This window comes from Bos indicus x Bos taurus, chromosome 7 (genome assembly GCF_003369695.1).
Source record: "Bos indicus x Bos taurus breed Angus x Brahman F1 hybrid chromosome 7, Bos_hybrid_MaternalHap_v2.0, whole genome shotgun sequence".
NCBI lineage: Eukaryota > Metazoa > Chordata > Mammalia > Artiodactyla > Bovidae > Bos > Bos indicus x Bos taurus.
Window position 1 is genome coordinate 97,730,490 of NC_040082.1, and position 27,154 is coordinate 97,757,643.

The window sequence follows — 27,154 nt, forward strand, 5'->3', positions numbered from 1 at the left end:
CATCCATGTTGTAATGTGATTTAACAGATCCCACTGACTTACTGGAGTAGAATGGGGTCAGGCTGTGCAGGGCAGGGGAGACCAGGCAACTGCACTGGTCCAGGCAAACTGAGATGGGGGGGCAGGACCCCAATGCTACCAACAGAGTGGGGAGAAGTGACCAGTCTGACAACCTAATTTGAAAGTTCATCTATAAACTGCACGGTGAGCTCTGTTCAATACTCTGTAATGACCTATATGGGAAGAGAATATTAAAAAAAAAAAAACTGGATATATGTTTATGTATAACTGATTCACTTTGCTGCGCAGAAACTGACCCAACATTGTAAATCAACTATTCCAATAAAAAATTATTAATTAAAAACAAAGAAAGTTGTTCTGACGGCTCTTGATGAAGGATTAAATGTAGGAATACTGGAAGAAAGGAAGAAAGGAGTTAAAGATTGGAACCAGGGCAGTTGGGTGGATGGTGGTGAATTTGGGGGATGGAGGTTTGGGGTTGGGGGAGAGGATCCAGAGTCCAACTTTGGCCAGGTTAGGTGAGAGACAACTGAGAGGTGGGGGTGATGGACCGAGGAGGGAGGAGGGTCCTCATGCGGGTCAGAGGTCAGGGAAGGGGCTGGGACACAGGGGAAGCCATCAGTATAAGTGAGTGAATTGAGTCATCTGTGGATAAGGGCCCTGGGTCATGAGTATAGACAGACACAGGAGAGGCAGGGCTGTACCTGAACCAGGGTTCACGCTGTGCCTCCTCACATCAGAGGAGGAGCCAGTTAGCAGGGGATCAAGCAGATCTGTGAGAGCCCGGGGCTCCTACACTCCCCCAGTAAAGGTGACACATGACAGAGCAGCCACTGGGCCTCCTGGGGCAGGGACCCCTTTGGCCTCAGCAGCTGCTGTTGCCGCTGGTGACATTTCACTCCGTGAATGTCCTGGCTTCAAAGTCTCTGCAGGCATTGTGGGGGGTTGGGGGGGTGTTGGAGAGGCTGGGCTGGGGGAGGGCTCCAGAGTGGGGCCGCAGGAGGAGGACCGAACAGCCAGGAGTCAGCCGGAGTCTTCAGTTGAGGTACATGGTCCTGATGGGTTGGGGAGCAGCCACCCCCATGCCTCAGGCACCAGGGACATAGGAGGAGGCAGGAGCTTGGGGTTTGGGGTGCAGCCTGCTGCCTGTGGCTCTGCTCACCCTCCCTCAGATGTCCAGCAAGGTGACCATTGGCAGTGACATTGGGCAAGCCCGCCGGGCCGTGGAGCAGCTGCGGATGGAGGCAGGCATTGACCGCGTGAAGGTGAGGACCAGGGTGAGGCGGGCGCATCTGAGAGAGCAGGGCAGGTGGACGGCCCAGCCCAGGTCGGGCTAACCGGGCTGGTCTGCAGGTATCCAAGGCAGCTACCGACCTGCTGCAGTTCTGCACAGAGCAGGCCAAGAGCGACCCCTTTCTCGTGGGCATCCCAGCCGCCACCAACCCCTTCAAGGAGAAGAAGCCCTGCGCCATCCTGTGAACCCTGCAGCCCGGACCGCCCAGGGGGCCTCAATAAAGATGAAGTGAGTGCTCCTCAGGGCATGGCTTGGCCAAGCTTCCGTGGTGGACTTTGGGTTTGTAGGGACCAGGTGTGGGGTGTGCCTGGCCCAGCCTCCCTCCTCGCCCACGCCAGGGTCACGGCCACAGAAGCACACCCTGGACCCTGAATAGAGGAGCATGCCCCTCCCTCACCTACCCCTTCCCTGACTGCCCCCCTCCCCACGGCCCAGGGGGTAGCATTAGCAGATGCCCGGTCCCTCTGCCCAAACACCCAGGGTTAGAGTCCCGATCTATGTATCAGTGCGTGTCACACACACACACACACACACACAGAGTTCACACACGCAGGTACCATCATACAGACAAGTGCCACTTCTCAAGTGTCTCCCTCCCCCTCACAGAAAGCACAGGAGACGCAGTCTCGATCCCTGGGTTGGGAAGATCCCCTGAAGAAGGAAATGGCAACCCACTCCAGTATTCTTGCCTGGAAATCCCATAGACAGAGGAGCCCGGAGGGCTACAGTCCATGGGGTCACAAACAGTCGGACACGACTGAGCAACTAAACAACAACAGCAAACCGCATATACAGCCTGACTGGCCTCCCTGGGGACATTCGGGCACACAGGATCCCTGAAATGCACCCGGGCAGGCGCAGGCGCACCCAGAACCTGCCCCCCCGCCCGCCCCCCCCCCCCCCCCCGCCACAAACGCACACACAGCAGTGGCTGTCGTCCAGGCTTTCAGGCCCCATCTCACAGACACACACCCACCCCTGGTACCCTGGCCCCAAGCAGGGAGGGACAGAGCCCTCAGGTGACACCAGGCTCACACTCCAGGCCGGAGCACCAGTACAGCAGGTTTATTTCTTTGCTCTCAAGGCAGAGCCTGCATCCAAATCATAACAAAAACAGGGCCCGAGGGTGGGGACCAGCCCCCTTGGGTGGGCCGGAACACAAAGCTCACCTCCCCTGGCGTGGGGCCCAGCCCAGGGACCCCACATGGCCATGGCCAGGACCCCTTGTGCCATAGGCTTGTGGGGCAGGGCAGAGGCAGCACCAGCATGGGGGAAGGTCCCCGCCCCCGAGAACAGAGGTCATGGCCCCGCCTGCCGGTAGGCAGACCCACATCCACATCCACCTGCTCAGGCCTGCAGCCTCCAGACCTCCAGTGACAGGCCCCCAGAGGCAGCCACCACCAGGTTGCCCTCGGCACAAATCTGTGAGGACAGGGACAGGAGGAGTCAGGGGTGCTCTCGGTGGGCAGGGGCGGCGCGTGGGACAGGGCCTTACCCCATTCAGCACATTGTGATGGCTTCGAGTGCAGATGGTCCTTGGTGGGTCTGTGGGCACGTGTACCTGGTGAGGGGCAGTGGGCAAAGGTCATGGGATGTGTCCCCGACAGTTGAGGGTGGGTAGAGAAGAGGCACTGTCCTGGGCCCTCACCCGGATGGTCTTGTCGGTGGACGTGGTGTACAAGGCCCCCAGGGAGTGCTTGATCCCCGTGATCTGAGACCTGTGGCCCACATCAAAGGACTGGGGGAGGGAGGGACAGGTGACACTCAGGTGTGGCTCTCCCTAGGCCAGTGCCCCACTGCCCCCCAGGGGTTAAGAGGAGGGGAGGCAGCCCAGGGAGAGTCGGGCAGGGGCGAGGGCCTCGGCAGACCCGGACAAGCTGGAAGCAGCCACTGCGGTTGGCAAAGACGTGCAGTAGGCCCTGGTTATCGCCAGCCCAGAGCTGAGGTTCCTGGTAGGACATGCAGAGCAGGTAGGAGTCCAGCTGCAGGAGGGACGGAGATGGAGTGGCTCAGGCCAGTCCAGGCCACTCCACACAGCCCCGGCCCCCTGGGCCCCCGGGGGATGGCCCACCTGCAGCCGCTGCAGGACACTGTTGGCCCGGCGGTCAAACACCACGAGCGTGTGGTCCTCGCTGCCTGAGATGATGTGCCGGTCGTCTGCCAGCAGTGCCAGCACGGCGCTGGAGTGCAGCCGCCGGCTCTTCAGCAGGGCTGGGCCAACTTTGCAGGTGAGGGGCCAGGGAGGAAAGCAACATCAGAGCCCCCTTGGAGGCCCCCCTGGACCCCGGATCTCCATCCTCCGTGGCTTCCTCTGGGGGCCTTCCAGTCCATCACCCCATCCCACGTGGAGACAGGGCTTCCTCTGCCCCTAGTATCCGCACGCAGCAGTCACCCTGTGGCCCCCAGCACAACACAGGCCACTTGGAGTGGCCAGCCTCTGGTTGTGTGATTGTTACCCAAGTCAGACTGTGAGGACCAAGTGTTTCTTTTCCCAAAATGACCCTGGAGACCCCAGGCAGCCCTGCTCTCCCCACCTAGGCCCCAGGGCCCACCTCTGGGATCGTAGACGGTCACCTTCTTGTCATAGGTGCCGGTCACCAGGATATCTGGCCGGTAGGACAGGCACAGAACAGCTGCCTTGCCCCTGGGGACACACAGACCACAGAGCTGGGGAAGGGGCCGGACAGAGCACTGCCCACCCAGGCCCTCCTGCCCAGGTCCCCTCACACTTTATCTCGCCAAACTGCTGCCCGTCAGCCGCCATGTCCCAGAGCTTCACTGTGCTGTCCCAGGAACCGGAGCACACTCGGTGGTCCAGCGCTGCCAGTGACCACACCCAGCCCTGTGGGACCAGACCCATGTCCTGTGATCTTCCCCATTTCACAGAACCCAGAGTGAGTCAGCATGAGGAGAGATTAGAGCTCAGGTCTGCGGGTCTGACTTCAGAACCGAAAGACCTGCACGTTGTTGCTGTGGTTTACTTGCTAAATCATGTCCGACTCTTTGAAATCCCATGGACTGTAGCCTACCGGGCTTCTCTGTCCATGGAATTATCCAGGCAAGAATACTGAATGGATTGCCATTCTTTCTCCAGAGGAACTTCCAGACCCAGGGATCGAACTCATGGCTCCTGCATTGCAGGCAGATTCTTTACTGCTGAGCTACCAGGGAAGCCCAAAACATGTACACCCCCACCTAATAATGTTCCTAAATCAAGTACTGCAGAGCCTTAGCACCAGCACAGGTTGAGGCCACATGACAATGTGATTAAGAATAGGACCTCCACAGAAATTCTGTGGTGGTCCAATGTCTAAGGCTCCAATGCAGGAGGCCTGGGTTTGATCCCTGGTCAGGGAACTAGATTCCACGTATCTGTAAACCCGACATCTGAGCACCTACTCTATATGAGCCTGAGTGAAGCTCTTAATGCATAGTCACCTCATTCAACCTCATCCTAATTGACACTGGACAGAAGCAGTAAGTGAGGCCCAGAGAAGTCATATATGACTTTGACTTTACCCAAAGTCACACAAACAATAGCAGACCAAGATTGAAATCTATGAGGTCTGGAACTTTCCTGGGGGCACAGTGGATAGAAATCCACCTACGAATGCAAGGGACACAGGTTCAGTTCCTGGTCTGGGAAGATTCCACATGTCAAGAAGCAACTAAACCCATGCACCACAACTACTGAAGCCCATGCGCCCTAAAGTCTCACACTGCAACTACTGAGCCCATGTGCTGCAATTACTAAATAAACCTGCTCTCACCTAGAGCCTGTGCCTCGCAACAAGAGAAGCCACCGCAGTGAGAAGCCTGAGCACTTCAACAAAGAGTAGCCCCGGCTCGCCACAACTAGAAGAAGCCAGAGTGCAGCAATGAAGACCCAGCATAACCAAAAAAATTAATAAAAATTAAAAAAAAATAAATCAATGAGCTCTGGTGCCAAAACCCATGCCCTCAGCCACAGTAGCCTGCCCAGGCCTCCTAGCTCCTACCTTTGCCTGATCTCCTATCCCCTCACCTTGTGAGTGCTGTTCTTCTGGGTCCCCAGGGTCTTGACCAGAACCCTGCTGGGCTCCACCCCCAGCTGCTGCAGGTCCCACAGGTTGACATTGCGATCTCGGGAGCCAGACAGGCAGAGTGTCCCACCCTGGGAGAGGAGTGAGGTGGTGTGGTAGGGGTCACCCTGGCCCCCCACTGCCAGGCCCTCCACCAACCCCTGTCTCACCTGAAGCAGCAGCACCGAGTCAATGGAAGCAAAGTGCCCATCGGCTAGGCAGAAGTACTCAGCCCTGCGCCCATCATCTGCCCAACGCGACAGGTGCTGCTCCAACTCAATGCAGGCCGTCGGCCAGTCAAAGTCCTCCTCTGTGGGATGCAATACCAGGGTCCCCAGTGGGCAGGAACCCTGCCACCCACTCCAGCTTTCCAAGCTCACCACTGGCTTCTGGGGAGCAGAAGACTTGGAGAGAATCCCACTTGGATCCCTTACCCCACCCAAGGAAGCCCAGGCTCTAGCTTTGGGACCACCAGCCCACCCACCTGCCATGCAGGTCTAAGGCTGCTCCTTACCGTTTCCAGATATTGGGTAACTGAAGCCCCAGGATCACCTTCCCAGGCCTCATTCTCCAACCTCAGGATGTTAAAGTCCTACCTCACCCCTGGCTGTGGTCCAACCTCAGCTTCACCCTCCCTACCCCTTTGGCTGGGCACAAGAGTTAGGACTACATAACTAACCCTTCTTGTTTTGGCCACCTGAACCAGACTCATGGAAGTGTTCCCCAAAATCAGTATCCCAAACCTGGGACCCTTGTCAAGGAGCAGAACCCAAGCCCTTGACCCAAACATCTATATTTTAATCAAGCTGTTCAGTAAAGTCCCATCAATTCAAGACCAGCAGGCTGCATTATCCTCTAGGGACCAAAGACTTTGGTGGCAGAAGGAATGACCACCAGCCCTTGTCTGAGATCACAGGTTAGACCCTGAACTTGAGGATCTGTGACTGCTGGTATCAGAGATCCCAACCTCTAAACCATAGCTTAGGTTCAAGGGTTGTAGGCTCTGGACCTGTGTCCATGTCTCACCCTCACCTAGGCCAAGACTCTAGGGGTAAGGGACTTTTACATTACCAGTTGCTGCCTTAGCATCTACACCCAGAACCTGGGGATTCTTGGTCTTACTTTGAGCACCAAGCAGCCTGACAGCCTGAGACTTTAAGTCGCTGTAGCAACCCCCGGCCTGAGAATCATTGGATCTTGAGTTCAGGGACCCCAGTTATCCAGGTAGATTTCTATAGCCTCAGGATCCCAAGTATCTGCCTCATGGTTCACCCAGAGGTCAGGAGCTTTGGTACTACCAGTAACTACCTCAGCCACCCTGAACCAGGACAGCCAGGGAGTTTTCTCCAGTGGGTGTGCTCATGACACCCTAGACCCCTTCCCCCTCGCCCCAGGCCTGACTTGGGCAGGCGACCCCCGGGCGCGCGCACCTTCCACCACTGGGTAGGGAGCCCGTACGCGGCGCTGCGCGCGTAGCCTCCAGGTGACACGGTCACGCACGAGGTCGCGCAGCGCGTGGCAAACGCGTGGCAGGACATGGAGCACGAGGCGCGCGTCGAGGTAGGCGCAGATCTCGAGCAGCAGCTCCGGGGGTAGGCTCAGCAGGCCCGGAACTGCCACAGTCGGGCCCTTGGACGCGGCCCGCGGTTCCAGAGAGCCAAAGGACACCGTGGGCGCGGGCAAAGGAGGGGCGCGCGGGGGTGCCAGCCCGAGTTTTGGAGGACTGAGCACGCGGGCCACGTAAGCCTCGGCCTGCGCGTCGGGGTCAGGCTCCAGCTCCGGGTCCGAGTCATCGTCCCAGGCGTGGGGATCGTCGCGCGGCCCTGGAGGCAGCTCCATGGCGACCGGGTGGGCGCGGCTGGCCCTGCTCTGTCAGACTCAGAGCCCGCGTCCTGTCTCCTAGGCAGCACGAGGGCACTTCCGGCGCTGCCTGATGACGTTAGGCGCCAGCCGGAACCAAGCAACCCGCGTGGAAACTGGCCGCGTGCTGGATGCGGGCTCCTCGGAAAGGTCTAGTTCTTAAGCTGCGTCGACCTTGGACTGGAAAAATCCCGATTTCTGGTTCCTGCGTTTATTAAACTAGAATGTCTGATGTTGCTGATGCAAAGGGCCATTGGACTCTGGTTTGAAAAACACGGCCCTAAAGCACTTCTCACAGACACGGAACCTAAGAAATAAATTTCTTTTCCTGGTTCGAAGTCTAGGCATGCCAGTGATTCCTGTCTTTTCTTAGCGACCCAGAAACACACTGCAGAGCCCTCGGTGAAAGTTAAACAAATTCTAAGCAGCACTAGCCCGTTCCCTCTTCTGATATCCACGTGGCTCTTTGCTCAATCACCTTAGCAGAGTACCCTAAGTACCCAGAGTACTGTAAGACTGGTCATTTTCCAAAACGTACTTTCTCCCCTCCCTCCACTGTATTTTTCTCTATGGGACATACCACTGTTTCACTGGTTAGCTTTATTTTTTCTCACTAAAATGCACACACTTAAATGAAAACTGGTTGTGTCAGCATTTAAAAATTTCTTCCAGGTTGATGCAGGTGATCGTTGGGTTGTACAGAGGTTGCAAGATTTTATCCTGAGGCCTCTGCATACCCAGATAAGAGATTTTTTATTTGCCTTTAACTGTTGTGCATGTTTTCCTGGGTCCCACGGCCTTGACGTTGGGCTGAGCATTATACAAATCCAGAGTTGTGAAACCAGCCCAAGAGTGCTGCAAGGTCTTGCTCTTTGCCACTCAGTTTAGTCTTTAGCCCATGGTGATTTTGAATCTGTGCTGTAGTGAGCTCCCAGACTGCAATTATGTCCCAGAGACGGTGTTGCATGTGCTATATTACCACATTTAATGTTTACTCTTACTTCCCCACTCCTCCAGTTATTTCCTGACCTGATTCCTGTACATCCCATTTCTAAAACTTTCCAGGCCCCCCTCTACATCTCTTCTCTACTGCCAAAACCCAAGGACACAAGAGGCCAGATGGAGACCAAGGGTTTCACAAGAAACTGATCTTTACTCAACAAAGTTCTACACAAGTGGAATCTCACGCCACCTTGGCGCCAGTCCCCAGCACAGCACAGTAACAAATGGACAGACCCTGGAGCCCGCAGGAAGAAAAGGATGAGGGGAAGGGGGGATGTGGGAACGAGAGGGACTGCAGATCGAGGCCAGTCAGGGTCTGCAGCCCTAGGCAAGGGAAAAAGGTTGAGAAGCTGAAACTTCATTGTGCAAAAATCAACCAAAATAAATTAAAAAATTAAATAGTCTTCTTAAAAAAAAAAAAAAAAAAGAGAAGAACTAGAACCAGGCCCCCCATCTTGGATGGAGAAGGGGTTACCAATCCCATCAGGCAGCCAATCCACACACCCCAAGACCCAGCAGAGGATTCTCCAAAGCACTGGAATTACCAGAAAATTAAATGATTATTTTTTTTTTTCTTTTCTTTTTCTACAAATGGCTTCCAGAGACCTGCTGGAGTTTCACAGCGGGGAACCAGCTGGGTTTATGGAATGTGCACCAGTGCCCCTCTGGCAGGGCCCCAGAGGGATGGATGGAGCAGGCCCCAGGACGCAGGAATCCAGTCAACCCCCACCCCAGCAAATCGCAAATTGCAAAGAGGCCCCCAAAGAAATAGAAAGCAGGGAAAAGAGAAAAGAAAACCCCAGTAAGGGGGCTGCAAGGCTTGGTTTCAGTTTCTAGGCCAAATGGGAAGTAACCACCCCTCCACCTTAGGGGAGTCTCTCCCACTGTGAAGGAATCCCCAAACAATCCCACAAGTTTCACTGTCCTAGTCTGGTGGGGTCTTAGGACTTGCTGGAACTGTGATCAGGAAGTCCCAGGGCCAGAGGTGGGTAAGGGAGTATACCGCCCTTCCCTTCCTCCAAGTTTTCAGTTTCTTTCTGGCTGGCAAAACCTAAACCTTTGTCTTCTGTCACCATCAATTAAATGCCCTAGCCTGGCCCTTGTGTTAAAAGTCAGGCCTGAAAGAGTGCTCTTGGAAGCAGAGAAATGAACTGCCTTTGAAACGGACTTGCTTATAGCAGCTCTGGCTGCTCCCAGCTCTCTTCAGTGGAAAAGGTTCCATCCAGCCCAGCATCTCCGTAAGTCACTGGGGCTCAGGGGAGGGAGAAAAAATGTGACCTCTGGCCAGCCCTGGCCACTTTGGTGGTCCCAACTTTTCTGGCTGGGATGGGAGAAGGAAGGGGGACACACTGGCTGAGGCTGCCACAGAGCTGGCAAGAAGTGTGCAGAGCAGGTCCAAAGCGTGCGCGTGCTGACTGAGTGGCCCCAAGGTGGCCATCCTCTTCCCCTCACCCCCACCCCAGGGTCCCAGTGGAGGTCCCCAACCCACCCAGCCCTCCCTAATCACTGCCAATTCCGGCAAAACAGCAGAAGCTTCTTAAACTCTAGATGCAGGTTACACGGAAGGCCTTACGAGTTAACTCAGGGGTTCACTAATTCTACTGTCTCCATGCAGTCGGGGAAATGGTGGGGCGGCTGGCCCAGCCTGGCTGGCGACAGCACCCGCACATGCGTGTAGCCATGTGTGTACATGTGAGTGTACGTGTCTCTACAAGGACCCCCCTCCCCGCCTGCTTTTCCCTTGCCTCATCCTCAGCCGGATTTGGTCGGCCGTGTTGATGCCTCCCTCCCACGTGGCTGGCCCAAGTAGGCTGCCTGAGGTGACCCCAATTAGAGCAAGGGGTCCTTGCTGCTAAGAAGTCCCACCCCCCTCCCGTTTCTAGGATGAGCGTGGAGGCCCCACCCACCTGCCCACCCTCTGACCAACCTCCGGCCAGCCATAGCAGGTAGATGGACAGGGAAGGCGTCTGGATTTGGGTCCCGCTAACTCCTCCCTAACCCCCCTCGACCAGGGCACAGCGACTTCTGGACGCAGCACGCTCCCCAGCAACCCCTCTGACAACGACGCAGACAGAAACCTGTGGGGAGAGGAGGGCGTTAGGGCCTGTGCCATCAGGGCTCCTGTGACAGCGCCAGCCCTCTGTGAACACAGGCCCCACACCTGGCAGTCGCGATGCTCGTCTAGACCCCGTAGAAGGCTGCTAGCCTCTCCTTCAGCAGTGGCGGGAACTGCTCCGAGAACTGCTGCCAGTTTTCCTCCCCGACTTGGTCTTTGAAGCCATGGAGGATCTGCAGTGAGGGAGGTGTGGTGAGGGGTGCCCCAGAGCAGGGCAAGAGGAGGGTGATCTCAGTCTCTCCCCACCCGCCACCTCCCAAGACTAGATTAGGGCCCAGCTGGGGGGCCTCACCTTATAAAACATGTCCCGAAGGTCATCCTTCGGGCTCACCCAGGAGGCTACAGCATCGCAGAAGAAAATAAAGTCCTGAAACGTGACGGATCCCGTGTGAGGGTCCGTCCAAGCCCAGTCCCAGCGCCTTCCCTCCGAGCCCAGCTGCCCCAACCTGCACGACGCCCCCAGGATTGACGCCTATCATCATGCAGATCCCACGGAAGGCCGAGTCCTTCTCCTCGTTGTCCCTGATGTTCCTGAGGGACGTGCACCTGGTTTGGTGGAGTGGGGGGGGGGGAGGGGGGAGGTAAGCGGTGGGGAATCAGCCCCTGGGGCTGGGGCACCGTGGACATCTATGGGGGACACTGGGGAGCGGCGGCAGGTCAGTGGGTGGTGGGGCTGGGCTGGGGGAAACAGGAGGTCAGGGCTCAGTGGGGCTGGATTGTGTATCCATGGGTGGGCAGGGCAGGGCTGGATGGGTACTGGTGAGGGATGGGGTGGGGCCCCACCCGGGTGGGCACACACCAAGGCCGGATGAACTGCTGCAGCATGGGGGCCACCTCCTGCGGGCACACGTAGCCCAGGCGGCCGATGGTGATGGCTGGAATGGCAGAGGGACTCGTCAGGCGACCTGCAACCCCGAGCGGCCCGGGTACGTGGCGGGGCCTCCAGCACGAGGCGCCAGCCCCACCCCACGGGCCCCAAGGGAACAGCTCCTGCCAGCTGTTTGGGTCCCCAAGCTTGGCCCAGTCAGGGTCTCCTCCCCATCCAACTTGGGTCTCTCCCAGGTCTCCCCTTAGGCCAACATCCTTCCCAGGCCTCCACCCACTGCCCTATTCCCATTACCCTCCCCGGGTCTTTCCCAAGATCTCTTTGTCAGCTACTGACTGGGAAGCCCCACCCCCGGGAGGCTGCCAGTGGCTCAGGCCTGCTGCCCACCTGTGTTTTCCAGCAGTGTCTTGGGTGTGTTGGGCCGGTTGATGATCTCCACCAGATTGTTGAGGACCATCTGCACATAGGGCTGCATCTCTGCCCCTAGGGAACAGAAGAATCAGAGCCCTGCGTGGCCCACAGCACCCACACCGACCCTAGTCGCATCCAGACACTGGCTAACCAGTGAGTGAGCAAAAAGCCATCTCTAGATGTCTGCAGTCCAGGATCCGTGGCCAACCAGAGACAGACCTGCACCCACCCAACACCAGAAGCCTCCCTGGAGTCACTGCTGGACACCAGGGTGAGACTACACCACCCCATCTCCCTATGGGGTAGGCAGGGCCAGGGGAACCTTCAGAGAAAGTCTCCCAACGGATCCCAGTGGGGCTTTCAGTCAGTTGCTTGTAGAGGAAGGAGGTGATGATGAGTCCAATAAGAACAGGCCTCCTGTCCCTGTGCCTCTTTGGAGAAGCCAGTTACACATGGTCTTTCAGCCATCTGTCCCCATCTCAGATGAAAATGTTCAGAGGTGTCCCCTCATCCCTGGCCAATCAGCACCTGCCTCAAGGAGCACCAGGGCCCTCAAGAGCAGTGGTCCCCAGCCTTTTTGGAAACCAGGGACTGGTTTCGTGGAAGATAATTCTTCCACAGACTGGGGTGGGATGGTTTCAGGATGATTCAAGCACGTTACATTTACTGTGCACTTTACTTCTGTTATTATTACAGCAGCTCCACCTCGGGTCATCAGGCATTAGATGCCAGAAGCTGGGGACCCCTGCTCTAGAGGGAACCTGTTGATCAGGGTTCCCTGCCACCAGGCTGGGAACAAGCCAACGGGAAGGGAAAGGGCCTGCCCACCTATGGGCACTTACCCATCTGCATGCAGATCTCACCAATGGCCCAGGTGGCATTGTTGCAGACAGAGATGAACTCGGGGTTCAGGTTGGTGCCCAGGATGGGCATGAACTCAGCTGGTGGGGAGAAAGAGGGGTGCTAAGCAGAGGGGCCAGCCAGGGTGAAGCCTCCGGAAACCCGAGGGGCAGGCCCCATCAGACAGTACGAATACATCCCAGTTCGGTCACAGTACTCCCAGGTTGTCATCTCCATCACTTGAGGCCAGGGCTGGGGTCATAGGGTGGGGACGCAATGGGTGTCGTACCGATACAGGGCTTGACATGGATGAAGCAGGCTTTGGTGAGGTCTCCCAGGAGGGCGAAGGAGCTCTGCCGGACCTCAGGCATCGAGTCCTGGGGGTCAGAGGAGGGTCAGTGTGGCAGGGCTCCCCTTCCCCCAACCAGCTAGCGGCACAGTTCTTAGAGCATGAGCTGATCCTGCCTCTTCCTAGCACCAAGGCTGCAGGCCCATCTGAAGATCCAGGACTCAGGGGCACATGAATGAGTGCCCTGCGCAGGATACCACTTAGAACTGCCGCCCATACTGATATGCTGGGGGTGGGGAAGTGATGTTGGAGAAGCTTCTGCTTTCACATTTCCTATTTTCTACTTTTTAATTTCCTATTCTGTTGACTTTTTCAATGAGATTTTAGTCATGTCTCATTTGAATCACTTTCTAAAATAATCACCAGCTCTTTTAACAAGTCCCTTCTCTTTAATATCCTCGGGGCATAACTAAGGCCCTAAGTCCACCCCAGGGAGCCCACAAAGGCTGCTGGGGGTCACCACTGTCCACTGAGAGGCCCGCGAGGGGTCCACCCACCTGCATGCACTGAAACAGCAGTGTCATGATGTTGCTACGGGCGACCAGCTGCTCCACGTGTCCACCCAGGCCCTCAGCCAGGCCACTAAGTAGGTCTAGTGCCACAATCATGAAGTCCTTGTCAGGGGCCTCATACTGCTCAGGGTGCTGGGTGTACATCTGGGCACAGAAGGGGGAGGACAGGGAGAGGGGAGTGAGCTCAGGCTGGGGCAGCAGCAGAGGGATGGATGGAGAGGTGATGGCGGTGGGCTGCTCACCATGGCCTGGGCCAGCGTCTTCTGCACCAGGGTGACGCAGCGCTGGTAGACCGGCTCGCAGTAGGGCAGGAAGCCGCTCTGCAGGGCAGTGGCCACTGATGACAGGCACTGGCAGAGAGAAGGGCAGGAGAGGTGAGCTTAGGAGAGTGGAACAGGGCCACGGGAGAGGGCCTGAAGCTGACTCACCTCCAGCAGGGGGAAGAGGTCCTTGTCTTCATCTTTGAGCTCGTTCCACTTCTGAATCAGTGGAGGCATCAGCTTCTGGATGTATTCCTGGAGAGGGAGCAGCAAGTTGGGGATCCCTGGATGCAGGTGGCAGCCTGGGAACCAACATGACTCCCTCTGACTCAAGAGGCGCTCATTGTTTGAACCATGAGGCCTAGGCGCTTTCCTTTGGCTCCTGGGGTCCTTGCCAAGTAGCCAGACCTCCAGGCCCTTCTAGTTCACTCCCTTCTCACCCATCCTGAGCCCCACCCGAGTTGATGCTTCCTGCTTCCCGTGGGCCCCTGAGCTCCCCCCGCCCAGCACTTACCACGCTGTCTCATAACTGTCTGTCTCCCCTACTAGACTGAGAGCAGGGCGAGGGCAGGGGCCGGGTCTGTCTGCCTGCCTGTCGAGGTCATGGCCACGTCCCTGGCGTGCGACAAGGGTCGCCACCAGGTCACTGGATGCCGGGGAGGGGGACAGGGGGGATCAGGAGGAGGGAGCTGCTGTGGGGTCTCACCGGCTGGTTGAGGTGGTGGCCCACAGAGTCAGCCAGGGTGCCGATGGCATCATAGAGGATGAGCAGATTCTTGTGCTGGTACTTGCCGAAGGCGAAGACGAGGGTGTCTAGGATGTAGCTGAGGTAAGGCACCAGCTCCGTGCAGGCCTCCTCCTCCAAGGTGGCAAAGGCACTGGAAGGGGCAGAAGTGTTCAGTGGGCCGCCACCGGTGGGCTCTGGGTGGGGTTCAGGAAGGGGACACTCGGGATCAGCCAGTACGAATACGGTGAGAAATCAGCGCACTGTCAGGAGTCATAAGTATCATCACTTCCCGGAGGGCAGCCAGTGGGGCAGGTGAGGTGAGGTCTGTGGGGCCAGGGGTCGAGGGTCACCTGCAGGCCGCCTCCTGTACCCTCTTGTTGCCATCCAGGATTCGCTTGAGCAGCTCCGTCATCAGAGGCTTCAGGTGCATGTCGGGGGGCTGGCTAACCACCCAGTGGGCATAGCGGCTCAGGGTCCAGCAGGCGATGGAACGGACCAGGGCCTTCTTGTCCGACAGGCACTGGATGAGGTGCGGGATCAGCTCAGGCAGGTAGGGCACCATGCCCTGCATGCAGCCTGAAAGGACCGGGCACAGACGCGAGGCTGAGCCAACTGGGCCAGGCCACATCCACCCTTATGGGCAGAGGAGAAAACTGAGGCATGGAGGTTAATAACTGTCTCAGAGGCACAGAGTCAGTGAAAGGCAAGGTGGGGATGGGAAATGGCATCAGACTTCCCTGGTGGTCCAGTGGATAAGAATCTGCTTGCCAATGCAGAAGATGCAGGTTTGATCCCTGGTCTGACAAGATCCCACATGTCTCGTGGAGCAACTAAGCCCACGTGCCACAACTACTGAAGCCCACGCACCCTAGAGCCTGCTCAGTTCAGTTCAGTCGTTCAGTCGTGTCCAACTCTGCAACCCCATGAATCACAGCACGCCAGGCCTCCCTGTCCATCACCAACTCCCGGAGTTCACTCAGACTCACGTCCATCGAGTTGGTGATGCCATCCAGCCGTCTCATCCTCTGTCGTCCCCTTCTCCTCCTGCCCCCAATCCCTCCCAGCATCAGAGTCTTTTCCAATGAGTCAACTCTTCACGTGAGGTGGCCAAAGTACTGGAGCCCACAACAAAAGAAGCCACCTCAATGAGAGGCCCCTGCTTCAACGAGTAGACTCTGCTTGCAACAACTACAGAAAGCCTTCGCAGCAACAAAGACCCAGCAGCCAAAATACATAAATAAATACTTTCCTTTCCATCAGCTCTACCCCATCCCAGGGCTTGTGCTGTCATCTGGTTACTCTATGTGCTCAGTCGTGTTCAATTCCTAGCGACCCCATGGATTGTAGCCTACCAGGCTCCTCTGTCCATTGGATTCTCTAGGCAAGAATACTGTACTGGGTAGTCATTTCTTCCTTAAGAGGATCTTCCCAACCCAGGGATCAAACCCACGTCTCTTCCATCTCCTGCACTGGCAGGTGGATTCTCTACCACTGGGACACTTGGGAAGCTACCTGGTCACTAGTTCATAGATGGCTGGGCTGCAGAGTTAACTCAGCCTTTATGGGCAGCAGCAACCCAAGTGGACAGAAAGCACCTTTCTTTTGAAACCTTTCTTAGATGTCTGTGACTTTTTCCCCCTACTTTTCATCTTCCCTTTCTAAAAAAAAACTCTGAATGTGTCTGTCTCTTTTTTCACTGCAGATCACAAGTAACAGCATACCCCTTGATCATCCCAGCCCTGAGATCTATTTTTACCAGTTCAGGGTCAATTCCTTGAGATCTTTCCCATTAAAATGAAGAACACTTCACATGTTACAGCAGACCTGGGTGCTGAGGTAGTCGTGTGTGTCTCCTATCACAGATCTGGAAAGCCCTCTGGCAATTCACCCTGTGCACACCATCAGGACAAAGGGAGCCAGAAAAGTGAAGGAAACACCAACTCTGCACACTTCTGATCCTGGCAGGCCAGCCTCGCAGTCAGAGCAGGTTTGAGGCCTAGCTTCATCCCAGGTGACAAGAGAAGTGGTGTAATTCTCTTTGCAGCTGAGTTTCAAGAAACCTACCTCCTCAGGTGGTGCGAAGCCCACAGGACAGGGCTGCCTGTTATTACCGTTGCTGGAATTATGCTTAAGACCTCATGGAACTGCCTTTCTTTGAGAATTAAGGAGAGGACTTGCATTTGGGGGTCCCTTTCAGGCCTTTTGGCTGAGGTGGTTGTTGTTTAGTCACTAAGTCTTGTCCGACTCTTTGCGACCCCATGGACTATAGCCCGCCAGGCTCCTCTGTCCATAGCATTTCCCAGGCAAGAATACTGGAGTGAGTTGCCATTCCCCCCTCCAAGGGATCTTCCCAACCCATGGATCGTGCCTGCGTATCCAGCATTGACAGGTGGATTATTTACCACTGAGCCACCTAGGAAGCCTATTCTTGGGCTGAGGGAAAGATTCAAATCCCTGAGCTGCTTGGAGTGGGGTGAGCAGGCCGCTGGAGAGAACCTGGGGATAGCCTCGCCCCCACCAGCCCTCCCTGAGCCAGCCCCATCTCACACCAGCATGAGGCTCAGAGGTCACACGCAGTCAGGCTGGAGGGTCACTTACCCTCAGCAATGGCACCCAGCACCAGGATGCCTGACTCCTTGACCACCCACTCGGGGTGGAAGAGGAGGTCCTTGAGCAGGGGGAGCAAGTGGGGCAGCAGTTCCTCCCGGAAGACGTTGGCCAGGACATCCAGTGCAGCCGCCGAGCACTTCCCTGGGGCGGGAGAGGAAATCGGGGAGGGGGGTGGGGCTCAGGGAGGCACATGGGGCAGGCCACCAGCCCTCCTTTCTGTAACCCCTGGGATCCGAGGTCGTGATTTGAATCTTTGTGATTTGCTCTGCATAGGCTCCCTCCCTCTGAGAGGGAGCCCAGGGCCTGCTGTCCCCTACTCCCCACTTCATACCACAGGCCAGGCCACTCACTCAGATTCCAGTCGGACAAAGCGTCGTCGTCATCATCGTCCTCCGCGTCCTCTGAGCCATCAGGCCGCTCAGCCTCATGGGGCAGCGTCACCGTGCGAGACTTGTGGAAACGTGGCTTGATGTCCTGTTCACTGTCAGGGACAGCCTCATCCTCCTCAACATCCCCCTGTGGAATCAGGCAGATGGCTGAGACCCCCAGAGGCCCCCAGAACCCCAGCCTTCCTTCACCCTGCCCGTGACTGGTAGTCAGCCCTAGCTAACCTTCAGCAGGATGATGTCGATTTCTGAGTACTTCATCCCTTTTACCAGAATGGGGATCAGCCTGTTGGGAGAGAGGCTGTTAATCAGGATGCAGGGGCCCTAGAGACAGCTTACAGCCTGGGGAAGAGGAAGTGGAGAGGAGTTGCAAGCAGGAGCATCAAGGCGCCGATGGGTAGACCATACATGCTGATTCCATTTGTCCTGCATCCATTAACTTCCCTTAGTGGGCACTATTCCCAACAGAGTCTCAGCCACTGTGACTGAGTCAGAGCTGACACTACTCCTAGCTCCACAGGAATGTTCTTGATCCAGACCCCTGGCCACTCAGTGAATTCCAGGCCCCCACACATGCTGAGAAGCTTGGAATAGTGTCTGACCCCTTGATGTTTAGTTGCTAAATCCTGTCCAACTCTTTTGCAACCCCACAGATTGTAGCCCACCAGGCTCCTCTGTTCATGGGATTCTCCAGGGAAAAACACTAGACTGGGTTGCCATTTCCTTCTCCAGGGAATCTTCCTGACCCAGGGATCACACCTGTGTCTCCTGCATTGGTAGGCTTGTTCTTTACCACTGAGCCACCAGGGAAGCCTGATTCCTAACATGCCATAAAGCAGTGACACACGGCCCTGCCCTGTCACCAGGGACTTCCTGGCATGGGGCCAGGTTGGGGAGCTAACAGGCAGGGCAGCCTCCCCAACTCCACTGGAACCCATGCACCTCAGGATCAGAGATTTTGACTAGAGTCTTCACTGAGCTGGGGACAGACAAGTGATTCAAGTTGATCAAAGAGGATCAGCCCTAGAACTTTTACAGAGACACTGTAAAAGAGTAATGTAAAGAGAGACTGTCTTTACTCTGAGGTTCCCAAGCTAGAAGGCTGCAGAAAGTACTACCATGAGGGCAGGCTGTGCCTGAGAACAAAGTAGACACAGAGGAAGTCGATCTGAGCCCAGACGGGCTGCCGTTCACATCCTTTGAGCACCTGGATCCAGCTATGCCTGAAGCCTCTGTTGCCTTTTTTTCCCCTTTGGCTGTGCCAGGTTTTAGTTGGGGCACACAGGATCTTCACTGTGACATGAGGGGTTTTTAGCTGAGGCATGTGGGATCTAGTTCCCTGACTAGGGACCTAAACGTGGGCCTCCTGCATTGGGAGCAAGGAATTTTAACCACTGGACCACCAGGGAAGTCCCTCTCTGTTGATTTCATCTTTTCCACCTATAACTTAACATAATTTTTAATCCATTAAAGCTACATACCTACCATTTGCAAAATAAACGCACACAGGAATAAAAGCAAACCAAGACAGTTGATTGGGATGGGCTAGCACAGAAGGGAAGGCAGAGGGGTGGAGTCTGGGGTGGACAGAGGGCAGGAGCAGCACTCACTGGACCAAGTGGGAGGCCAAGACTTCCTTGCAGATGGGCTGCTCGGCCAGCGTCAGCCAGAACTCACAGGCCTCAAGGGCCACGTTCTCATCGTGGTCCTGGGTCCTCTGCAGCATGTACTGGGGTGGGGTAGGAGAAAGACTAAGGCCAGGCCTGGTGAGGGGTGGCTCCCCACGAGCCTCCCACCCCACAGCACTGCCATGGGCTGGCCCTGGCCAGGTGTACCTGGATGATGCTATGCATGTGGGGGATGAGCCTGTCAATCCGCACTTCCAGCAGCATCACTAGTGCACGGCACACATTCTTCCGCACCTCAGGGTCATCGTCCACAGCCAGGGCAAACAAATGCTGCAGGGGAGCCGGGGTCAGCTGCCGCTGGGCCCTCAGCCCTCTCCCTACACTCCCCAGCCCATGGCCTACCTCAATGAAGGTGTCAATGTTGTCCATCAGCGCCTGGGCCCGGTCCATGATGAACTGATTCACACAGGCGATGGCATGGGACCTGGCAGGGAGTGGGTCAGCACATGGGTCACCCCCAATCCCACCCATCCTTCCCCCTCCCAACCCCCTGAAGACCCCCACCCACCGGATCTTGGGGCTACAGTGCTTGAAGAACTGGAGGAACTTGGGGATCATGATGTTGAGGGGCCTGTTGAGGGCATCGCTGTCCAGCAGTTCAGACGAGTCCTCACAGATTTTCTGCAGGGCTCCGAAGGCTCCCTGAGTGGAGAGCAGCAGACACATGGGCAGGAGTCCCAGTCGGACCCCAGCTCCCGCTTAGGCAGGCAGGCCGTGGCTGGTCGCCTACCTCACAAGTATTGTAATCCTCCGAGTTGAGAAGGTTGCACAGCTGGGGCAGCAGCTCGGGCCACATCTGCAGCTCACCCTTGGAAGCGATGGTGGTGATGAGAATGCCTGGGGCGGCCGGGAAAGGAGGCTGCCTCAGGCTAGGTGCAGGCCTGCGTGGCACCCCGGCCCTCCCTGCTGTGCTATCATTCCACCAGCACACACGCTGTAAGCCCTGCTGCTGCTGCTGCTGCTGCTGCTAAGTCCTTCAGTCATGTCCGACTCTGTGGGACCCCATAGATGGCAGCCCACCAGGCTTCCCCGTCCCTGGGATTCTCCAGGCAAGAACACTGGAGTGGGTTGCCATTTCCTTCTCCAATGCATGAAAGTGAAAAGTGAAAGTGAAGTCACTCAGTTGTGTCCAACTCTTAGCGACCCCATGGACTGCAGCCTACCAGGCTCCTCCATCCGTGGGATTTTCCAGGCAAAAGTACTGGAGTGGGGTGCCATTGCCTTCTCCGCTGTAAGCCCTACACACACTTTATTCTTTTTTTCTTTTTTTTGGTCACGTGGCACGTAGGATCCTAGTTCCCAGACCAGGAATCAAACCCCTGCCCCCTGCACTGGAAGCACAGAGTCTTAACCACTGGACTGCCAGGGAAGTCCCCTACACACTTTTGAGATTCTCTTTGTCTTTCTGTATGCCAGGCCTGTCTCAGGCCCTGAGACACAGCACAGAACTAAACACAAAATCCCTGCCTTTAGGAGCGGATCTGTCTAGTGAGGGAGGCTGCCTGGGATAAAGATAAATCAGTAAAAGTCCTGGGAGGCGAGATGCCAAGAGCTGAGGGAGGAAATGGAACTGAGAAAATAGTTAGGAAGGACTCAGGGTGAAGGTAACAGTTTTTAATTTGGAGGCTCAAGAAGGCCTTATTGGGTGACACCTTGCTATCTGAGCAGAGACCTGAGGAGGTGGGGGAGAAACTGTCTAGGTCCCTGGGGAAAGAACATCTCAGGCAGAGGGATCAGCAAGTATAAGAAGTCCAGGGACATGCACAGAATTGGTGTGCTCCAAGACGGATGGTAAGGAGCCAGCGGGGCTGAGCAGAGGACGATAGGGAGAGTGGCAAGAGATGAGGGCTGGGACGGGGAGGAGGCACGTCGTGCAGGGCCACAGTGGCTTCAGGGAGGACCACATCCTGCTTATTAGAGACCCAAGTTGTGAAGTGCACGGACTCTGGAGCAGTCTGGCAGCTGAGCTGAATATGGGTGATGTCAGTGCAGAGATAGTATATTTAGAGCCAAGAAGTGGCAGTGTTTCCCAAAGGCGGGGGAAGCTACCATCGCCAACACTCCAGATGACCCTGGTTCACATGTCTGCTGGGAAAGGCATTCCCTGCAGTGGGCAGACTGGCAATGCAGTCCCCAGGCCCATCCCTGTCTGTGTGACCTTGGCCACATTACCTAAGGGCTCTATGACTCAATGGGAATAAGGATCCCCACCCGCCTGGGACTTCCCTGGCAGTCCAGTAGTTAGGATGCCACAATTTCACTGCCTGGGGTTCAACTCCTGGTTGGGGAACTAAGATCCTACAAGCTTAGGATGATTGGGAGGCTTCAGTGATTTAACTCAAGTACTTAAGAGCAGAAACTGGTGCCGAAAATGAGTTTGCTAAGTCCAGTTCCTCTTGGTGGCCTCAGAGAAGGCTAAGGGTCACTTTGAACAAAGACAACAGGCCCCAAGATCAACACTTCCAGCAGGTCCAGTAGCTAGCTCAAATTTTTAATACCATCTTTTTGTCTTTATTGCATTTATGATTAAGGCTACCTTCCCTTTGAAAGTGAAAATGTCCAAGGCTCAGTCATCTCTGACTCTGTGTAGTTCATGACGCTCCTCTGTCCATGTAATTCTCCAGGAAAGAATACTGGAGTGGGTTGCCATTCCCTTCTCCAGGGGATCTTTCCAACCCAGGAATCAAACCTGCATCTCCCAAAACTATCTGAGCCACCAGGGAAGTCTACCCTGCTGTACAGAGCAAGCAAATCTGTCTCCCCTTCCCACATTTCTTTTGCCATGCTGCATGGTTTGCAGGATCGTAAGGCTCCTGACCAGGGATTGAACTCCAGAACCCTGCAGTAAAAATCCTAACCACTGTCTTGTTTTAAATAGTTATATACAATTCCCACTTAAAAGTAATATTTAAAGTTGATATAGAATTAAATTTTAAAATTTTAAGTCAGTTATATGTCAGTTATATCTCAGGGGAATTCCCTGGCTATCCAGTGGTGGTTAGAATCACGTTTTCATTGCTAAGGGCATAGGTTCAATCACTGGTAGGGGAACTTATTAATTAATTAATTAAAATTAATGAATTACTAATGAAATAAAAATTACATCTCAGTAAATCTGAGGGGGGGAAGTAAGTTGGGAACAATAGTAGGGCTGGTGTTTATCAGTAGTGAAAAGGCTGAAGGTAAAATTGCTTGAAAGTTCTTAGTCCTCCTCCTATAACTTCCTCAGGCAGTATTTTGGAGACAGGAAGGTTCCAACACAAACCTAACCCACATTTCTCCTAAGTTATCATTGGTCAGTTAGCAGAGAGCCCTCATATTTTAGTCTGTTATATCCTTGGAGCTAACAGAAAATTCTGGATGCTGAGTGACTGCCTAAGAAGTAAGAACAGCTGTTTTGGGAGGGAGTGGTTCAGAGCATGGACCTCATTTGGTCACTTCTGAGCTCTGTTACTGGCCAGACAAAGCCTCTTCACATCTATGTGCCTCAGTTTTCACATCTGTAAAATGGGAGCAGTAACAGTACCACCAACCGATGGTGCTGGAACATTCAGTGAATCAACATAATTAACATATTGAGAAGGTTCTTGGCCAAGAGTGCCAGCTCAGAGCATCATCAGAGGCCAACTGCCACTGCGCTCTCTCACCTATGGTGGCCCGGATGAGCGAGGAGGCGTCGCCAATGTTGTTGAGACATTCCTGTTTGATGAAGTCGGCCACAGGCGGTGGAAAGCTCTGGTAATGTGCCTTCACGTTGTTCTTGAGGATGAGGCCACTGAGAGAGCGAGTTGGCTCATCTGTGGGAAGAGGGCTGGGGCTCAGGAGACCACAGAGGAGAAAGTGGGGTCCGCCTTGGGTAGAGGGGCGCCAAGGGCATACCTTCCGATTTAAGTCTTGTCAGGACGAATATCAGGTAGTTGTTGAAGTCAGGAAACTGGTTCAGTTGTTTGAGTTTCTGCTAGGTTGTTAAGGGTCTTGGCAGACAGGGACCCCCACTCTTACTGCCATATAACCTCTGACTGCTGGGATTGGGCAGCCAGCTCCTGGGACCCCACATGTCAACCCCCATGCCCAGAGTAAGGAAGCATTTCAGACACATGAGATTCATACAGCAGACAGGGGAAGATGCCTCAGCTTCCCACCACTCCTGAAGATCTGGCCAGAGCAGGAGAGGGTGAACAAACTCTGCTGTATCTGAAAATTAGCAGAGGCTACTCAGCTCTGCTGCTGCTAAGTCGCTTCAGTCGTGTCCGACTCTGTGCGACCCCATAGACGGCAGCCCACGAGGCTCCCCCGTCCCAGGGATTCTCCAGGCTAGAACACTGGAGTGGGTTGCCATTTCCTTCTCCAATGCATGAAAAGTGAAAAGTGAAAGTGAAGTCGCTCAGTCCTGTCCGACTCTTAGCAACCCCGTGGACTGCAGCCCACCAGGCTCCTCCGTCCATGGGATTTTCCAGGCAAGAGTGCTGGAGTGGGGTGCCATTGCCTTCTCCGATACTCAGCTCTGCTCACTAGCAATTCAACACAGCATACTTTTTTTTCTTAAAGGGACCTCACACTTTCAAGTGAAATTTGCTTACAGTATATATAAATAGATTAAAAGTTTAACAGTATTTTAAACGACCAACTGAAAAAAGGAAATTTTACTCACGAACCTAAAGCCAAGCACCAGCAAAAAGTGTCTCCCTCTCTGCTGGGAAAGGGACCCAAGAATTCTAATCCTTAATTCTTTGCCGAAGTCCGCTCCTGCCTCAGCAGAAAGAGTCTGGGAACTTGGGATTCGACCCCTTCCTCTCCGGGAGATGCACTTGTCGGCCCGGTCCCCCCAGACCAAGAAGGAAGTAAGGATACATCCTGCACGATGCGCTGCGTGGCTGTGTTAGGCGACTGCGAGTCTTTGAGCAGCTGAAGGACCTGCTGGAGGCCTTGCTCGTCTGGCTGCCAGTCCATGGCGCAAGGCGAACTGCGGGGGTAGGGGCCGGGATCAGCACCGTACCTCGGAGGCTCTGTGGCAGTCCCAGGCTGAGCCCCTGCTGAGGTGATGGCGGCGGCGGCGGTAGCAGGACTGGAGCGTCCTCGGCGGACGGGCGGAGGCCTCCGATCCACGCCCGCCCAAGTGCGGGGTCCCCGCCAGCTGCGCCATCCACGGCCACGCAGTCGCGGGCTCGGGAGCGCGGGCGGGGGTATGTGGAAGCGGGCCATGCGAGGCGGCGGCGGGACCCGGAGAATCCTCATCCCACCCAACGCCGGGCCTTCGTCCCACCTCGGCCCATGCCGCCGCGCTTGGCTGCGGGCCCTAAGGCTTCCACTTCCCTTGAGGCTGCTCGGCGAGGACCCAGCCACCTCCCCATTCAGGGGCCCTGCCCCAGAACACGACAGCGCCCCAGCCCCCCTGGTCTTTCCCGTGCCGGCAGGCAGTCCAGCGATTCCCCTAATCAGACCCAGAGCAGTCGACAGACAGGTCCCCGATGCCTCTCCAAATGAGAGTCAGCAAAGGCCCGCCTATTCGACAACAGAAGCCCCCTGGACGAGTCCCTGTCGCTTCCCCAATCAGGTCTGGCCAAGCCTCCCCCCACACCGTTCCAACAACCCCACGCCCCAGTCAGCACTAACTCCCACTGATGGATCACTACTGCTTCCCCCAATCAAGTTGGACCAAGCCCCCCACCACCTCTAGCCGGCAAACGTCTTCGTCCGAGCCCTGCAGCTCCCCCGTTAGGCCTGGCCAAATACCCCCGAAGCATTTCCCCCAAATGCACCCAGCTACGCCTCGCAGTCAGAGCCAGCAAAGCCCTCTAGGCCGAAGTCTCACGCCCCTCCCTATCAAGGCCCAAAACCGCCGCCCCCAACTTTTCAACGCGGCCTCCCAGTCAGACCCAACCAAGCCCCGCCGAAACAGACCCACACACACACCCGATCCTCGCGACGTCCCCTAATCAGGCCCTAAGCAGTCCCCATACACTTCCCCAATCAGACCCCCTCCAGCCCGACCCCAGCCGCCCCAGTGGCCCAATTTTCGCGGCACCCGGACCTGGCCCGGCTCCGAGGCCCCACCCCCTAAGCCAGGCTCGGTTCCCCCATCCCCCGCCCCGGCCCATTCTCGCTGCCTCTCCAATTGGGCCCAACTAGGTTCTCGGCCTTTCCTGGTCAGGCGCGGCCCCGACGCCCGGGCCGCGCGCAGCGCAGGCCCGGAGCCCGGCGGGGGTCGACGAAAGCCAGGGCCAAGCCGGTCGGGGTCCGGGTGAGACTCACTTACCCGGCCTCGGGCGGCAGCAGCGAGGCCTTAAGCTGCGGCTTCTCCTGAGACTCGCGCGGAAGGAGGGAGCCAAAGAGAGGGAGTAAAAAAAAAAAAAAAAAAGAAAGAAAGAAAGAAAAAGAAAACGCGGCTGTATATGAACCGCGGCGGCTTCCGTACGCCGTTCAAATAGGCCTAAATGACCCAATCGCGGGAAGCAGCGGTCGCACGTGGCCTGGCACCAGGGAGACCTAGGCCCCGCCGAGATCGGGTCACGTGACCAAAGAGCCGGCGGCCCTCTAGGCCTCTCTGGCCAGCTGGTCCTCCCACCGTCTCGTTTTCTCAGCCTCGCTCGCTGGCTTGACAGGAGCTCTTTGCTGGAAACGAGTTTGGTGGCGCGCGGGACTTTTAGGTATAACTCCCCTCAGCCAGAACCATCTTCACTTTGTCACCAACCCCCCTACCCCTCCCCCAGAATTGAACTGTGCCTTCCTCCCCCATTCTGAGAGTACTTAGCAGGAGTACTGTGCGAGCAAAGAGTTGAGGGGCAGAGCCTAGGGTGGACTTTATACCCCATAGACAAAGGAGGGAGAGCCAGACAAAGGGAGTGCCTGAGACTGGCTGGGTTCCTAAAGAAGCCTCTGCCATATTTTGCGTTACCTATTTACAGTGCTGTTTGACAAATATATAAGGCACCCTACGAGGACATAAAATTTTAAACGAAGTGAAATAATAAACACTAGAGCAAAAGACCTAACTCTTTTCTCTACCTGACTCAGAATGAGGTGAAACAATTCAGGAAATTTAAGGACAGGAAGATGAAAAGAAAAAAGACATTCCGTGATTCTTGCACCTTCTGAGGACAAAGTAGGGCACCTCTTTTCCAGGAGCAGGAGAGTCCCGGTTCCTCCTCTCCCAGCCCACCCCCATCCACGTCTCCACCCTGCTGACAAAAAAGGTGGGCGACGTTCTGCCACTCCAACTTTAGTTTCTCCATTTGTCGAACAGATACAAGACTAGTTTGCTGGATAATCCAAGTTAAGCATTACAAAACCTGAAGTAAATTGTTCCTCAAAAACGTGGTTTCTACTCCCCGAGGTTCAAGGTGGTCCTTTTACTGCATTTGGACCCTTCCTAAACCAACATTTACTGAATCAACTAGGGCTCTAATCCCAAAGGACATCCCAGTCCTGCCCTGAAGGCCGTTTTGGCCTGCGGGGAGGCACAGGTTAACTCTAGCCCCAGACTGGAAGGAGACAGATTTCTCAGTCCACTTGCCCTTGGCAATGTCAGTCCTGGCTCCGTTCATTCATGAAAAATAGATACCTAAGGCCTCTCTTGACGAAAACCGAGGCCGCCAGGATTTGGGGCGAGTCAGTTGAATCCACACTCCACTCTAAGAGTCAGGATCCCAAAGAAGCAGACGAGTCCCACCTCAGCCGGCTCCGCTGAACAGGAACTGGGTTTGAGAGACACGCGCCGAAAGCCGCCTACGCACGCGCAATGCTCTTCCCTCGTGCGACCTGAGGGCTTAGAACTACGAATCCCATCCTGCCTTGCGCAGGCGTCGCCGAGCTTACGAACTCTGGCTGCGACTCAAACCTGAGGGGTCTAGAGACTTTCTGGAGTTGTGTGTTGAGCAGGACGAACGAGGTTGAGGGGCGGTGACTAGATTTGGAGGTTGAGGGAGAGGGTGCAAATCAGTTTTCTGCTCAGCGTTAGGGGTTGCCTCAGAAAGGGTCGGGTAGGGAGCGAGTTGGAGATGCAGGAGAGAATTTGTTAATGCTCACCCCCCCCCCCCTTTTCTTTACTTTCTTTCCTTTTTTGCCCGCAGAGTGTGACATCCGGGGAGTCTTAGTTCTCTGACCAGGGATTCATTCTGTGCCCCCTGCAGTGGAAGTGCGGAGTGTTAACCACTGGATCTCCAAGAAAATGCCCCTCCCCCTACTTTTGATA

General features: G+C 55.7%; 3 protein-coding genes and 1 non-coding gene across 11 annotated transcripts; 1 reads left to right on the forward strand and 3 right to left on the reverse strand.

Moving 5' to 3' along the window:
* Nucleotides 1–304: 304 nt before the first annotated feature.
* On the forward strand, nt 305–2,015 carry GNG14 (G protein subunit gamma 14). The gene is given in 3 exon segments (XM_027547864.1): nt 305–1,293; nt 1,296–1,382; nt 1,385–2,015. Coding segments are annotated over 3 exon segments (303 nt in total). The 5' UTR covers nt 305–1,193; the 3' UTR covers nt 1,501–2,015.
* Nucleotides 2,016–2,357: 342 nt separating this feature from the next.
* FBXW9 (F-box and WD repeat domain containing 9) lies at nt 2,358–7,305 on the reverse strand. Its single transcript, XM_027547873.1, has 10 exons — nt 6,807–7,305; nt 5,547–5,686; nt 5,340–5,468; nt 4,045–4,157; nt 3,868–3,959; nt 3,387–3,535; nt 3,184–3,297; nt 2,964–3,053; nt 2,811–2,876; nt 2,358–2,737 (listed from the first exon to the last, which is right to left on the reverse strand). The coding sequence occupies exons 1-10, from the start codon at nt 7,213–7,215 to the stop codon at nt 2,663–2,665; spliced, it is 1,377 nt and encodes a 458-aa protein (XP_027403674.1). The 5' UTR covers nt 7,216–7,305; the 3' UTR covers nt 2,358–2,662.
* Nucleotides 7,306–8,369: 1,064 nt separating this feature from the next.
* TNPO2 (transportin 2) lies at nt 8,370–26,661 on the reverse strand. 8 transcript variants are annotated; one of them, XM_027547869.1, is made up of 25 exons: nt 26,525–26,661; nt 23,815–23,926; nt 22,843–22,918; nt 22,611–22,760; nt 19,694–19,800; nt 19,472–19,605; nt 19,306–19,387; nt 19,111–19,233; nt 18,886–19,004; nt 17,501–17,561; nt 17,240–17,405; nt 16,878–17,030; nt 14,630–14,855; nt 14,259–14,430; nt 13,721–13,807; nt 13,535–13,642; nt 13,278–13,436; nt 12,721–12,808; nt 12,434–12,532; nt 11,568–11,663; nt 11,154–11,259; nt 10,801–10,900; nt 10,647–10,721; nt 10,400–10,527; nt 8,370–10,316 (listed from the first exon to the last, which is right to left on the reverse strand). In XM_027547869.1, exons 2-24 carry the CDS (start codon nt 23,911–23,913, stop codon nt 10,420–10,422), a joined length of 2,694 nt encoding a protein of 897 aa, XP_027403670.1. In that variant the 5' UTR covers nt 23,914–23,926; nt 26,525–26,661; the 3' UTR covers nt 8,370–10,316; nt 10,400–10,419. The 8 variants fall into 8 exon arrangements, 7 of the variants coding, with proteins under 7 accessions (XP_027403670.1, XP_027403667.1, XP_027403669.1 ...); XM_027547866.1 differs by lacking the exon at nt 26,525–26,661 and adding an exon at nt 25,220–25,325; XM_027547868.1 differs by lacking the exon at nt 26,525–26,661 and adding an exon at nt 24,877–24,895.
* On the reverse strand, nt 14,501–14,571 carry LOC113896743. Its single transcript, XR_003512114.1, has one exon. It is a non-coding gene; the product is annotated as a small nucleolar RNA SNORD41 (small nucleolar RNA).
* Nucleotides 26,662–27,154: the final 493 nt, after the last annotated feature.